At 45.7% G+C, this 15,502-nt stretch overlaps 1 protein-coding gene across 4 annotated transcripts in view; it reads left to right on the forward strand.

Annotated features, from left to right (window-relative positions):
* LRRN4 (leucine rich repeat neuronal 4) overlaps positions 1 to 14,184 on the forward strand; it is a 17,753-nt gene extending 3,569 nt beyond the window's left edge. For 2 of the 4 annotated variants that reach the window (XM_086333416.1, XM_086333415.1), the window contains 2 exons: positions 10,135 to 10,272; positions 11,620 to 14,184. In XM_086333416.1, the coding sequence (XP_086189542.1) occupies positions 10,135 to 10,272; positions 11,620 to 12,853 (1,372 nt within the window). In that variant the 3' untranslated portion in view covers positions 12,854 to 14,184. The remainder of the gene's footprint in view (positions 1 to 10,134; positions 10,273 to 11,619) is intronic. The other 2 variants (XM_086333418.1, XM_086333417.1) reach the window with 1 other exon arrangement.
* Positions 14,185 to 15,502: the final 1,318 nt, after the last annotated feature.

The raw sequence follows: 15,502 nt of genomic DNA on the forward strand, positions 1-15,502 counted from the left end.
AAGAGCAACTACTATCCTGACTTTTAGCAGGAAGGGCAGCATACCTCTGAAGATGATCCCTGGCCACCTGCTTTCCTGGGAGCCCACAGCTAGGCCCTGGGAGGCAAGCACCATTGTGCTGCCATCACTCTTAATGTTGCCACTTCTCTTTTTTCTTGACTAGCTCCAGAGTACGCACTTTGGGGCTTTTCATGAGGGAAAAGGAGATAGAACACACAGAGCACTTAGCTCAGTGCCTGGCACATGTGTGTGCTCTCTAACATTAGTGAAGATCATGGTGGTTGTGATGGTGGTGAGATTATGTTGACAGTGATGGTGATAATGGTGTCTCATGGTGGTGGTGGTGGTGGTAATGAATGGTGACAGGATGGTCATGGTGATGATGATGATGGTGGTGATGACATGGATGAGAGGGATGTCATGTCTGGCTTAGACTCCTCTTTTGAGTTCCAGACTGATGAAGCATTGTTTGTCAGATGTGAAACCGAACTGCTTGGACTCAATCCTGACTCCACTTACCACTTCCTAGCTATGTGAGTTAGGGCAAGTTAACCTATGCTCTTGAGGCTCAGTTTCCTCATCTGTAAAATGGGAATAATATCCAATCCTCGCCTACTGCATTGCTGTGAGAGGAAATGCTTTGATATGTGTCTAGAACAGTGCCTGGCACAGAACAGGAGGTTTGTGTAATCACTACTGGGCATCTCCACTGGATGCTTCCCAGGTCTTTCAGGATCTAGGACATATCTAGATACATAAGCCTGGAGCTCATGGAAACTCTGGGCTGGAGATTCCTAAATGAGCATCCTCAGCACAGAGGTAGTTGAGAAAGCATGAGGAGATGACAGTGATGATGCTGATGAGGATAGTAGTGAAGACACCACTAACCGTGATGGTGTTGATGGCCACAAGATGGTGATGGTGAAAGCATGGCCTCTGCTTTCAGGGAGCACACAGTTCTGTAGGGAGAAACATCTGTCAATTGTCATGATATATTGGGATCAGTAACAGAGGCACATGCCAAGTACCATGTCATAAGGCAAGTAGGGTCAGTGATCAGCTTCAGCAGCCTGGAAGAAGAACATAATTGTTCCATATCTTCAAAGGTGAGTCTAAACTCCCCAGGTGGAGAGAGGCAACCTAGAGTCCAAGAAAAGCAGGCATCCCTGGATCAGACGTAGGGGCTGCTTCCTCTTATCCCTATACTTCTCAGTTTGCTGCAGTCTGACCACTGACTTCAGCTTCATGATTGAATGGAACCAGTGGCATTTCAGATGCTATGTCCAGTGGACACTTCTCTATCCTCTAAGCCCCTTCTTGAGTCCTTCCTCCCTCATGACACTCCCTCTTCTCATCCTTAGGATGCTGCTCTGGTGCTTCTCCAGATTTTCTGGATAGGCCTTCTTAAGGCCCTTGACTATTTCCTCATCTTCAAACTTTTCTGCATGTCATTACTCACCCTACATGCTTCCTCTAGCACTGTTTCCACTCACTTTTCCAATGCCATAGGATTTGGCAAAATGTGGGGTGTTGGCAATGTTCATTCTCAATAGAGCCAGAATGGAGCCCTGGTCACCAGGTCCAGCCTGGTCTCCATTCCCAACGGTTCTGTGCCAGCCCTTCCCACCCGCCCTGCAGGGCAGTTTGAGGTCAAGTTCTCATCATTCCCTACCCAGCTAACCAAAAGCCTTCTAACCCATGACCTTCAGGAGTGCACAGGTTAGTGCAGGGAATCTTAAACGCTTTTGTGCCGTGGACTTCTGTGGCAGTCTGTGAAGCCTGTGGGACTTTCTCAGAAGAAGGTTCTTATATACATAATATCCAGTTCCATCACTCGTGGCAAATAGATGGGGAAAATGTGGAAACAGTGAGAGATTTTACTTTTTGAGGCTCAAAAATCACTGCAGATGGTGACTGCAGTCATGAAATTAAAAGATGTTCCTTGGAAGAAAACCTGTGACAAGCCTAGACAGTGTATTAAAAACCAGAGGCATTTACTTTGCCAACAAAGGTCCGTATAGTCAAAGTTACGGTTTTTCCAGTAGTCAAGTATGGATGTGAGAGTTGGACTATAAAGAAGGCTGCATGCCAAAGAATTGATGCTTTTCAACTGTGGTGTTGGAGAAGACTCTTGAGAGTCCCTTGGATAGCAAGGAGATCAAACCAGTCAATCCTAGAGGAAATCAATCCTGAATAACCATCTAAAGGGCTGATGCTGAAGCTGATGCTTCAATGCTTTGGCCACCTGATGCAAAGAGCCAACTCATTAGAAAAGACCCTACTGGTGGGAAAGATTGAGGACAGGAGGAGAAGGGGACGACAGAGGATGAGATGGTTGAATGGCATCACTGACTCAGAGAGCTTCCCTGGCTCAGGCAGTAAACAATCTGCCTACAGTGCACGAGACTCGAGTTTGATCCCTGGATTAGGAAGATCCCCTGGAGAAGGAAATGACAACCCACTCCAGTATTGTTGCCTGGATAATCCCATAGACAGAGGAGCCTGATGGGCAATAGTCCATGGGGTCGCAAAGAGTTGGACTTGATTGACTGACTAACACTTTCACTGACTCCATGGACATGAGTTTGAGCAAGCTCTGGGAGATGGTGAAGGACAGGAAAGCCTGGTGTGCTGCAGTCCATGGGGTCCAAAACAGCTGGACACGAGTGAGTGAGCAACAAATGTAGGATTCCAAAGAAACCAATTATAGTTATCAAAATATTTCTAAGTGTGTGTTTCAGGAGTATGTATGTGTGGTGTGCTTCTTTATTTTGTTGTTGTTCAGTCGCTCAGTCATGTCCGACTCTTATAGACCCCATGGTTTCCCTGTCCTTTACTATCTCCCAGAGTTTGCTCAAACTTATGTCCATTGAGTCAGAGATGCTATCCAACCATCTCATCCTCTGTGGCCCCTTTCTCCTGCCTTCAATCTTTCCAAGCATCAGGGTCTTTTCCAATGAATTGACTCTTTGCATCAGGTGGCCAAAGGATTGGAGCTTAAGTTTCAGCAATTCAGGGTTGATTTCCTTCCTTTAGGATTGACTGGTTTTATCTTCTTGCTGTCCAAGGGCCTCTCAAGAGTCTTCTACAGCACCACAGTTCGAAAACATCAATTCTTGGGTGCTCAACCTTCTTTATGGTCCAACTCTCACATCCATACATGACTACTGAAAAAACCATAGCTGTGACTATGCTGACCTTTGTTGGCAAAGTGATGTCTCTGCTTTTTAATATGCTGTCTAGGTTGGTCATAGCTTTTCTTCCAAGGAGCAAGCATCTTTTAATTTCATGGCTGGAGTCACCATCTGCAGTGATTTTGGAGCCCAGTAAAATATAGTCTCTCTCTGTTTCCACACTTTCCCCATCTATTTGCCATCTATTTGAAGTGATAGGACCAGATGCTATGATATTCATTTTTTGAATGTTGAGTTTTAAGTCAGTTTTTCACTCTCCTCTTTCACCTTTATCAAGAGACTCTTCAGTTCCTCTACACTTTCTGCCATCTGAGGTTATTGATATTTCTCCTGGCAATCTTGATGCTGGCTTGAGCTTCATTTAGGCTGGCATTTCTCATGATGTACTCTGCATATAAATTAAATAAGCAAAGTGACAATATACAGCCTTGATGTACTCCTTTCCCAATTTGAACCAGTTCATTGTTCCAGTCGATTCTAACTATTGCTTCTTCATCTGCATACAAATTTCTTAGGAGACAGGTAAGGTGGTCTGGCATTTCCATATCTTTAAGAATTTTCCACAGTTTGTTGTGATCTACAGTCACAGGCTTTAGTGTAGTCAATGAAGAAGTACATCTTTTCCTGGAATTCACTTGGTTTTTCTATGATCCAATAGATGTTGGCAATTTGCTCTCTGATTCCTCTGCCTTTTCTAATACTGCTTGTATATCTTGAAGTTCTGGGTTCACGTACTGTTGAAGCCTAGCTTGAAGAATTTTGAGCTAAACCTCACTAGCATGCAACATGAGTGCAATTGTGAGGTAATTTGCACATTCTTTAGCATTGCCCTTCTTTGGGATTGGAATGAAAACTGACCTTTTCCAGTCCTGCAGCCACTCCTTAAATTTAAAAAATCCAGCAGGAGGTCCAATAACTTCAACAATTTTGATGATCATTAAGTTCAGTTCAGTTACTCAGTCATGACCGACTCTTTGTGACCCCATGGACTGTAGCACGCCAGGCTTCGCTGTCCATCACCAACTCCTGGGGCTTACTCAAACTCATGTCCATCGAGTCAGTGATGCTATCCAACCATCTCATCCTCTGTCGTCCCCTTCTCCTCCCACCTTCAATCTTTCCCAGCATCAAGGTTTATTCCAGTGAGTCAGGTCTTTGCATCAGGTGGTCAAAGTATTGGAGTTTCAGCCTCAGCATCAGTCCTTCCAATGAATATTCAGGACTGATTTCCTTTAGGATGGACTGGTTGGATCTCCTTGCAGTCCAAGGGACTCTCAAGAGTCTCCTCCAACACCAAAGTTCAAAATCATCAAATCTTCGGCACTCAGCTTTCTTTATAGTCCAACTCTCACATCCATACATGACTACTGGGAAAACCATAGCTTTGACTAGATGGACCTTTGTTGGCAAAGTAATGTCTCTGCTTTTTAATATGCTGTCTAGGTTGGTCATAGCTTTTCTTCCAAGGAGCAAGCTTCTTTTCATTTCATGGCTGCAGTCACCATCTGCAGTAATTTTGGAGCCCCCCAAAATAAAGTCTGTCACTTTTTCCATTGTTTCCCCATCTATTTGCCATGACATGATGGGACCAGATGCCATGATCTTAGTTTTATGAATGTTGAGTTTTAAGCCAATTTTTTCACTGTCCTCTTTCACTTTCATCAAGAGGCTCTTCATTTCTTCACTTTCTGCCATAAGGGTGGTGTCATCTGCATATCTGAGGTTACTGATATTTCTCCTGGCAATCTTGATTGCAGCTTGAGCTTCATCCAGCCCAGCATTTTGCATGATGTAATCTACATGTAAGTTAAATAAGCAGGGTGACAGTATACAGCCTTGATGTATTCCTCTCCCGATTTGGAACAAGTCTGTTGTTCCAATGTTCAGTTCTAACTGTTGCTTCTTGACCAGCATACAGATTTCTCAAGAAGTAGGTCAGGTAACCTGGTATTCTCATCTCTTAAAGAATTTTCCACAGTTTGTTGTGATCCATGCAATAACTTTGGTGTAGTCAATATAGCAGAAGTAGATGTTTTTCTGGAACTCTCTTGCTTTTTCTGTGATCCAATGGATGCTGGCAATTTGATCTCTGGTTCCTCTTCCTTTTCTGAATCTAGCTTTGAATATCTGGAATTTCATGGTTCATGTACTGTTGAAGCCTGGCTTGGAGAATTTTCAGCATTACTTTGCTAGTGTGTGAGATGAGGGCAATTGTGAGGTAGTTTGAACATTATTTGGCTTTGCCTTTCTTTGGGATTGGAATAAAAACTGACCTTTTCCAGTGCTATGGCCACTGCTGAGTTTTCCAAATTTGCTGACATATTGAGTGCTACACTTCACCAGCATCATCTTTTAGGATTTGAAATAGCTCAACTGGAGTTCCATAGCCTCCACTAGCTTTGTTTGTAGTGATGCTTCCTAAGGCCCACTTGACTTTACATTCCAGGAGGTCTGGCTCTAGGTGAGTAATCACACCATTGTGGTTATCTGGGTCATGAAGCTCTTTTTTGTACAGTTCTTCTGTGTGTTGTTGCCACCTCTTCTTAATATCTTCTGCTTCTGTTAGGTCCATACCATTTCTGTCCTTTATTGAGCCCATCTTTGCATGAAATATTCCCTTGGTATCTCTAATTTTCTTGAAAAGATCTCTAGTCTTTCCCATTCTATTGGTTTCCTCTATTTCTTCACATTGATCACTAAGGAAGGCTTTCTTATATTTCTTTGCTATTCTTTGAAACTCTGCATTCAAATGAGTATATCTTTCCTTTTCTCCTTTACCTTTAGCTTCTCTTCTCAGCTATTTGTAAGGCCTCCTCAGACAACCTTTTTGCCTTTTTGTATTTCTTTTTCTTGGGAGTAGTCTTGATCACTGCCTCCTGTACAATGTCATGAACCTCTGTCCATAGTTCTTCAGGCACTCTATCAAATCTAATCCCTTGAATCTGTCACTTCCACTGTATAATTGTACGGGATTTGATTTAGGTCATAACTGAATGGTCTAGTGTTTTTCCCTATTTTCTTCAATTTAAGTCTGTATTTGGCAATAAGGAGTTCATGCATTGTGATTAAAGTGAAAGTCGCTTAATTGTGTCCTACTGTTTGTGACCCCATGAACTATACAGTCCATGGAATTCTCCAAGCCAGAATACTGGAGTAGGCAGCCTTTCCCTTCTCCAGGGAATCTTCCCAACCCAGGGATTGAACCAGGATCTCCTGCATTGCAGGCAGATTCTTTACTAACTGAGCTATCAGGAAAGCCCTTTGATGATCATAAATGACAGAAAACTACTGAAAAGTGATTTCAAAATATCTGTTTTGTTGGTGATTCACCTGTGGTTTGTTGCCTTCATTCGTCACTGAAACAAATGGTGAATTTCAGTTAGAGATTTGTGAAAGAGACCTCTATCCAAGTTCATATACCCTGTCTCCAAGGACCTCTGGCTGAGAACCCCTGTAATCCAGTCACCATATTCAGCCAGGAGATCTGTCTAAATTATAATCTGATTGAGTTTTAAGACAAATGAAAACTCTTCCATGGTTGGAGGAGAAGGTTTACCTCTTTGGCTGGCTCATCCCTGGACTCTATTGCACCATCAACCCCACCCCAACCCCGTGCTCCAGCTGGGGAAGGAGCCACTTCCTCTCTGGGAGCTCTCAAGCCTCTGAAGCTCATTAGATGTCATCTCCCCTGTGGAACCCTCTTCCCTTTTTCTCAAGCCCTCCTTGCTCTTGACTCTCCTTACCTCACCCAATGTCTCCCCTGGGACATTATCTGTGATAGATGCTGGCAACATGTGGGTTCCTTGGCACAGCCAGCACTCTCTGGAGAGGGGGTAGCACCCTCCTGGCTTCTCTGCCAACCTGGCATGCCCAGTGTCCTCCACCATCCTCTCTGACAATGCTACATGCGGGAGGGAGAGGCCTTTGGCAATATTTCAGCAAAAATAGAAAACAGGGATTATTTGGAAGATAAGTAGAAACTTCTTCCACATTAAGGCTCTTTCAGTTCAGATGCAGAGAATACCCAGACACGGACACGCCTCAGGACATGAAGCAGGCTCTCCCATCCTTGGCATTTGATGGGAATGCAACTTGTCTTTATCATGTGCAAGTTGCAATGTGTGGCAGAAAGGGCCACCAGAGAAGGAAAAGGCTCCTTTTCCTTATATATAAAAATGAATGAAATATTGGAAATTCCAGTAGTTACTCGGCAGTTTCACTCCCAGGGGCCCAGGTTGAGTCCCTGGTCAGGAAACTAAAACCCCATAAGCTGCTGGTTTGGCCAAAAACAATAAATAAATAATAAGTGAGTGAAATATTACCTACCTCATGATTGACATAATGATATCGATGAGATAATGTTATTATCTGAATACTAAGCAATGTTGTGTATGTTCAGTCACTCAGTTGTGTCCAATTCTTTGTGACCCTGTGGACTGTAGCCCACCAGGCTCCCCCGTCCGTGGGATTCTCCAGGCAAGAATACTGGAGTGGGTTGCCATTTCCTTCTCCAGGGGATCTTCCCAACCCAGGGATCAAACCCAGGTCTCCCACATTGCAGGCAGATGCTTTAACCTCTGAGCCACTTACCCCAAAATACGGCAATCCTTTTCTTCTCCCACTTCAGGCAAAAAAAAAAAAAAAAAATTCCTTTGCAAAATTAAGTGCTAAGTAAACTCCTGTCTAAGATTTCCACTCTAGCTCTGTGAAACCTGCTAAAAGCAAGTATTTGCATATGTGTGTGTGTGTGTGTGTATGTGTGTGTATATATGCACATACATACATTCATTACCACACATATATGGGGCTTCCCAGGTGGCACTAGAAATAAAGAACCCACCTGTCAATGCAAGAGATGTAAAAGATGCGAGTTTAATCCCTGAGTCCAGAAGATACCCTGGAGAAGGGCCTGGCAACCCACTCCAGTGTTCTTGCCTAGAGAATCCAATGGACAGAGGAGACTGGTGGGGAGTCTATAGGTTTGCAAAGAGTCAGACATGACTGAAGTGACTTAGCATGCACTCATGCATATACAGGAGAAGGCAATGGCAACCCACTCCAGTACTCTTGCCTGGAAAATCCCATGGATGGAGGAGCCTGGTAGGCTGCAGTCCATGGATCACTGAGTCGGACATGACTGAGCAACTTCACTTTCACTTTTCACTTACATGCATTGGAGAAGGAAATGGCAACCCACTCCAGTGTTCTTGCCTGGAGAATCCCAGGGATGGCGGAGCCCGGTGGGCTGCCGTTTATGGGATCACACAGAGTCGGACACGACTGAGGCGACTTAGCAGCAGCAGCATGCATACACATATATGTGGGTTCCACTTAAGTTTCAATATAATGGCACTCACGTATGTTCAGTGCTCCACAGGGGACAACTGTCAGGTGCCCACCAGCCAGGAGTGTTAGAGAAGATCTGGGTGGTGAGTCCTTCATTGCCCAGAACATCTGCATCTCCCCCAGAGCAATAGTAGAAAGTTCCCAGGTAGATGAAGAAAAGCCAGTCTTCAGTTGGAAGAGGCCTGTGGATACAGTGCAGTTCCTGTTGCTCACGATTGTCAGATTGTAACTAGAATGTGTACAAGAGGCTGGGAGACTCTAGGAGTTGAGACAGTTGAGGCCAAATACTTTGGGCAGAAAGAGCAGAAAACCAGGAGGGAGCCTGCCATTGCTAGGTGTGGTACATTGTTGGCAAATATGGCCCCAGTAATTCCTCCCGTCATCCTTGTATACACAGCCCTTTGCAAATGTGACTTTGCAGCTCTTCCCACTAAGAAGTAGAGTCTATTCTCCACCTCTTAAAGCTGGGCATAGCCATGCGACATGTTTAGGCCAGAGGGACATTAGCAAATGTGATGTAAGCAAAGACTTGAAAGTAGTTAAGCAAATTGGGGCTCACCCTCTCTTGCTGGTAGAGACTGGCACACGACCATGTGCAGAAGCCTCCTGGGTGATGAAAGACACAGGCAGAGAGGCCCTGGCAAACCAGTGGAGACTCCATATAGGTGAGGCAATCCTAGATCTTTCCGGCCCAGGTGAGCCAGCCCAGACCATACGAACCACTGAGTCAACCCACAGAAACACGGAAAAGAATAAACATTTATTGTTTTAAGTTAAGCTGCTGCTGCTAAGTCGCTTCAGTCGTGTCCGACTCTGTGCAACCCCATAGACGGCAGCCCACCAGGCTCCCCCATCCCTGGGATTGTCCAGGCAAGAACACTGGAGTGGGTTGCCGTTTCCTTCTCCAATGCATGAAAGTGAAAAGTGAAAGTGAAGTCGCTCAGTCTTGACTTTTAGCGACCCCATGGACTGCAGCCTACCAGGCTCCTCCATCCATGGGATTTTCCAGGCAAGAGTACTGGAGTGGGGTGCCATTGCCTTCTCCATAAGTTAAGCTAGTAAGAGCTAACTGACACACTTCAGTGAGGCATCTTCCAAAGGACTGACTGGTGTGGAATGCCATCAGCTACAGTCCACCTGCAGTAGTATACAGAGTGTTCTCATTAAGAACATGTGTACACCTATGGCTGACTCATGTTGATACTTGACAGAAAACAACAAAATACTGTAAAGCAATTATCCTTCAATTAAAAAATAAATTTTAAAAAATTTCTGCCCTTTCTTCACTGGTCTATAATAACAATATCATACTTTTATGTAGAGATCTACATTTCCAAGTACTTTTATAATCACCAGCAGGTGATTTTTTATATATCCAGCAGGGAGAATGTCTCCATTTGTTATAAGAGGTGATACTGACTAGGTTAGGTTGGTATCTCCACAGATTAAAAAAAAAATCCAAGGTCATTAATAGTTTTCTCAAAGCAAACTAGCCCCTAACAGAATGGTTTTCCCATGACACTACTGTGGCTCTCTGGGTTTAGTGTTGACCTAATTGTACAAGCCTGAGTTAATTAATTTTTGTGTGTTTCAGCTGCAACTTGAGTTCCTTCCATCCTTGGAACTTGCATTCCTCCCAGGTCCTGTCCATCAACCTCTTCGGCAACCCTCTCACTTGCAGTTGTGAGTTGTCCTGGCTCCTCATGGATGCAAAGAGGATTGTCCTAAGCAGGTAGCACGTTTAAAAAGCAGATGACTGAGGGGTGAGGATCAAATCTCTGGGGCTGAAGTTCTCAGTTTGTATCCTGCTCAGGTAACAATGCTGGGCAGGTTGGCAGTGCTGGGTGGAACTGTTCCCCATGCAGTCACAGTCAGGGACCCAGGAGATGAAGGCTCTGCTTCTATCCCAGCAAGCCTGAGGAGCAAAGAGCTGGAGGAGCCCACTCAGGAGGCTTTAAAGGGTCAGGCCATCACTTTCACCCACATCCCATTGGTCAGATTAACTTAGCAGGTCATGCCTACTGCATTGGAGGCTGGGAAATGTAGTGTAGCTGTGTGCCCACTAGGAAAAGAAAATGGGCTAAGTAAACAGCTAACTCTTTCTCCTAAAGTGGAGTTATCATTGCTCATTTTACAAATAAGCAAACTGGGGCAAAAAGAGGAAGGTACTTGCTTAGATTCATGCAGCCACTGGGTGGAGGAGGTAGGATCTACTGTCTTCCAAAATTCTGCTCTTGGCACTTCCCTGGCTGTCTGGTCATTAAGACTCTGCTGCTTCCAATGCAGGGGACCCCGGTTCCATCCCTTGTTGGGGAACTAAGATCCCATGTGTGGCCAAAAAAAAAAAAAAGACACAAAAATGTGTTCCACTGAGTGCCCAGAACAGAGCCTGGCTTTATGTGGCTTTCAGTCCAGTGGCAGTGGGCTTATAGAGCTCTCATGGGACAGAAGCCTGAATATCAAGTGGGGCTCAGTCTGCCACCCCTCACCCCTTCATCTTGCCTATAGCACCAGGCTCTTTGCAGTGAGTGAAAATGTTGAGAGTTCAAGCTCTTCACACCACTTACTACTATTGATTTTGGCTGTTACTTAATCTCTTTGTGCCTCTACCTCCTCATCTGTAAAATGGGTATCTCATGAGGTAGTGGAGATTAAATTAGTTTCTACATAAAAGTGTTAGCAATAGTCCCTAGCATGTAGCAAAGTACTCAAAAAATGTTAGCTAGTATGAGTGTTGTTACTAGTACTCACCACCAGGAAGCAGAGAGGTGAGAATAGAATGACAGACCTCACTTAGAGCATCTGGACTGCCCTTCACTATGCTCATCCTGGGTTTAGGCTCTGCATTTGCTAGCCATGCTATCTTGGGCAGTTAGTTCCTCTTTCTGAATTCCCTTTTCCTTCTCTGTCCAATGGGACTTACAAGGGGAGCCTCCTTGAAGGTCACTGAGGTGACCCATGTTGACTGTGTACCATGTGGCAGATGTGTTACACAAGGCTTGGGAGAGGGATTATCTGCTCTAAGGACTCAAAGCCCAGCACAGAAGCAGCCCCTCTAACTGACTGACCTCTCCTCTAGGGCGGCAGACATTGTGTGCAAACCAGCTGCAGGATCCAGTGGCACCTTCTCAGCCCCTCTTTTGCTGTCCCAGCTACCAAGTGTGTGCCATTCGGATCAAAACACCACCCTCCTTGATTCCAACCCACCCTCCTCAGTCATCTCCACCCACACACCATCTGCTCAGGGTTCCTCCACCTTGCGGAGCACAACACCCTCCACCACACCTGCGGGAGGCCAACAGAGCGTCACCAAATTTCCCTCCCTCCCTGTGGATTCCCCTACACGAGCAGCCGGGCTGCGGCACAGCCTTGCCAAGGATGGGGCCACTCCCTCCACTACTGTCTCTCCAACAGGTTCAAGCAACTCTGGCGACCCACCTAAGTCTGTGAGCACAGCCTGGACAGAGCACCAAGAATATGCTACCGGGCTTATCCTGGAGTCTAGTATCTCAGCGGCCTCCATCCCATGGGCCAGCAGACACCCTGGTCTCTCCCCTGCCTCCCAGGACTCAGTGAGCCTGACCCAGCCCGCCTGGGAGACACGAGCCACTCTGCAGGCTCCCCACCCGCCTCCTTCCGAGCGCGGGATTCCTGTCCTGCTGCAGGACGACTACAGGGAGGAGGAGGAGGAGGAGAGCGGAAAAGAGGAGGTAGGGGCGCCAGCCTGGGATGTACCCTGCGATTACCACCCCTGCAGGCACCTCCAGACACCGTGCGCAGAGCTTCAGCGGCGCTGGCGGTGCCGGTGCCCCGGCCTCAGCGGAGAAGACACCCTGCCAGACCCTCCCAAGCTGCAGGCGGTGGCGGAGACCACCGACACGACGGCACTCGTGCGCTGGTGCGCCCCCAACTCAGTGGTGCGCGCCTACCAAATCCGCTACGCACCAGAGGGCTGGCCAGGGAACCAGTCGGTGGTGGGGGACGTATGTGCCACCGCGCGCCAGCACGCCCTGCATGGGCTGTTACCGGCCACCGCCTACCGGGTGTGCGTCCTGGCGGCCAATGGCGCGGGGCTGAGCCAGCGCGGGGCGTGCGCCGCCTTCACCACCGGGCGCAGCCCGGTGCTCATCACAGCGGGGCTGGGCTCCGCTGGCGGCCTGCTGCTAGTCAGTACAGCGCTGCTGGCCACCGGTCTCTGCCGCCGGGGCCGGACGCCACGCACCCCGCCCTGCCACACGCAGCTGCTGGCCTACCGCAACCCCGCCTTCGGCCCTGTGCCCGAAGCCCCGCTCTCACAGGAAGCGGTTCACTGAGCGTCCACCGCCAGTGTGGAGGAGGCGGTCCTGGGGTCTGGAAAGACCCGTCTGCCTATTGCTTCCTCGAGGCTTGCGCTCCTTGGGCACATGTGGCACTGGCCGAGCTGGGATCCTCAGCCCCGGGAACCTCTTGCCTTCCCTTCTTGCTGCTTCTCTGTTCCCAGAAAAGTTACGGGTCACCTTGCCGGGCACCCTGTGTTGGTTTTTCCGCAGCCGGTGTCCCTCAGCACCCGATAGAATAGAATTGTGTCAGCCGCTATTGTCCTGTTGGAAGCGACATCTTCAAGTCATTTCAGTAAAGTTCCCTCAAGGTCAAGCTCTGGCTAAGGTTCTCCAGCTAAGAGATCGACTCCAGCGGATTCTCTCCCCAACTCCCTGTTCCACACACCCTGACCGCCCCCCTCCCCCTGGACCCCTGCCAGTGGATTCTTAACCTGAGAACCAGTTATGGTCCCTGAAGCCTTCTGTTCATTTCAGGGTATGGCAGCAGGTGTACTTCTGGCTTTAAACTGCAGTCTTCACAGAACATCCGTGAAACACAGGCAGGGGGAAGGCTGTCTTTTCAAACTTGGTTAGTGCATTTCACTTAAGACCAGGTGGATAGAGAAACCATGAACTTTTTGAAGGAAGCATGTTCAAGAACTTTTCTGAGAGAAAAAATGAACAAAAGGAAACCCTCAAGGCTCTAGCTAAACGCCAAAGCACTTCTCTGCTCAAATTGCATCAAACTTTCTCTTATTTTACTTCTATACAAACTTAGGAAGGAAAGTGATTTTATTAAATTAAAATGGGGTCATAGTTCTAGATTTTAGTTTTCTACCTTATCATTTATGTAAGTTTCCTGTGGCAGCCGTAACAGACTACCACAAACTTGGTTGCTTCAAACAACTTAAGTTTATTCTCTTACAGGTTAGGCCAGAAGTCCATAGTCAAGGTATCAACAAGGTTGGTTTCTTCTGGAGACTAAGGGAAAACTGTTCCATTCCTCCCCTCCACCCTGGTGGGTGCGGGGAGGGGGGTCAAGTAGCCAGCAATACTTGGGTTCCTGAGCTTGCAGGTTCCTTATCCATGCGTCCTTGTCTTCTGACAGTGTCTAAATCCTGCCCCCCTCCTTTTTTTCCATTATCTTTTCTCCAGTCTTGAGATATAACTGATGTATAACATTAAGGTGTACCATGCAATGATTTGAGACTCCTATGTATTATTGAGAGATAATTATAATGAGGTTAGTGAATACATCTGCCACTTCATAGTTATCTTTGTGTACATGTGCAATAAGAACTTTTAAGATCTTAGCTACTTTCCAATATACAGTATGATTAACTGTAGTCATCATGAACTTTCTTATTCCATTTGACCACCTTCACCCATTCCCCATCCCACCTCCCACCACTAGGAACCAACAATCTAATTCTTGAATTGGTTTTGTTAGATTTTGCATGAGATCATGATGAATTTGTCTTTGTCTTATTTCAGTTAGTATAATGCCCTCAGGATCCATCCATTTTGTTCCAAATTGCAGGACTTCCCTCTTTTTATGGTTGAATAATATTCCATTATATATATATATATTTTCTTTATCCACTCATCCATTGACATTTAGGTTATTTCCATGTCTTGATTACTGTAAATAACACTACAATGAACATGGGGAGTGAAGGTATCTTGAGATAATGATCTTATTTCCTTTGGATATGTACCCAGAAGTCAAATTTCCCTCTTCTTGTAAGAACACTAGGCATTGGCTTAAGGCCCACCCAAATCCAGCACGACCATCCTAATTTTGATTACATATGCAAAGACCCTATACCCCAATAAAGTTACTTTCACAGGTACTCGGGGTTAGAACCTGAAAAATATCTTTCTGAGGCACAGTTCAACCCAAAACAGCATTTACTTCTAAGAAAAAAAAAATTAAATTTGATTCTCATGGTACCTTTTGTTTCTACAACATGCTGCAGCACAGAAACCATGCTGCAGAAATTAAGCATATCCAAGTTTATCGGGATAATGGAATTGTACTACATATTTCTAGATGTTTGAAGTTCTGAAAAAGCTTCCCAAAATTCTAAGGTGGGTCCCTAGTTTTATCACATATGTAGCCAAGAAAAATGGACTGATTTAAAAGATCTACCAGCTCCAAATTTAAAACTGCAAGGCAAAAGCCCAAAATGTGACTAATATAAAAGCCCTCAGGCATGTAATTAAATTATCTCAGTGCCTTTTTAAGTTTAATATCAAGATTAAATCTGTTATGTAGAGGCACCAAAATGAATGTCATGCTTGGAGTCTATATGCATGACTCAAATATACCTAATACAATTCCAGTGTTTTATAAGCCAGCAGAATTTATTTTATAGCAATTCAGTATCCAAAAACCTACAGGTTCGGGGTTGGGAGTATATTAAGAAGAATCAGATTAAGACTTGACTACTAAAGAGACTACGGATCCAACTATAAGTCACTCCAAATAGTACCAACGCTAGAGCACAAGTGAGCATAACAAAAAAACAAAATTCTAATTTCCCCCCTACTTTATTTCAAGTTCTCCCTTTTAAAAACATACTCATGTGCTCATACTTTGCTAGTACTGAGACATGTTCAATGTGCCTCTTGGGTAGTCCAGCAATCTGACTTCCACTTCTC

This window comes from Bos grunniens, chromosome 13 (genome assembly GCF_055505025.1).
Source record: "Bos grunniens cultivar Pamir isolate PY7600 chromosome 13, Bosgru_T2T1.0, whole genome shotgun sequence".
NCBI classification, from domain to species: Eukaryota; Metazoa; Chordata; class Mammalia; order Artiodactyla; family Bovidae; genus Bos; species Bos grunniens.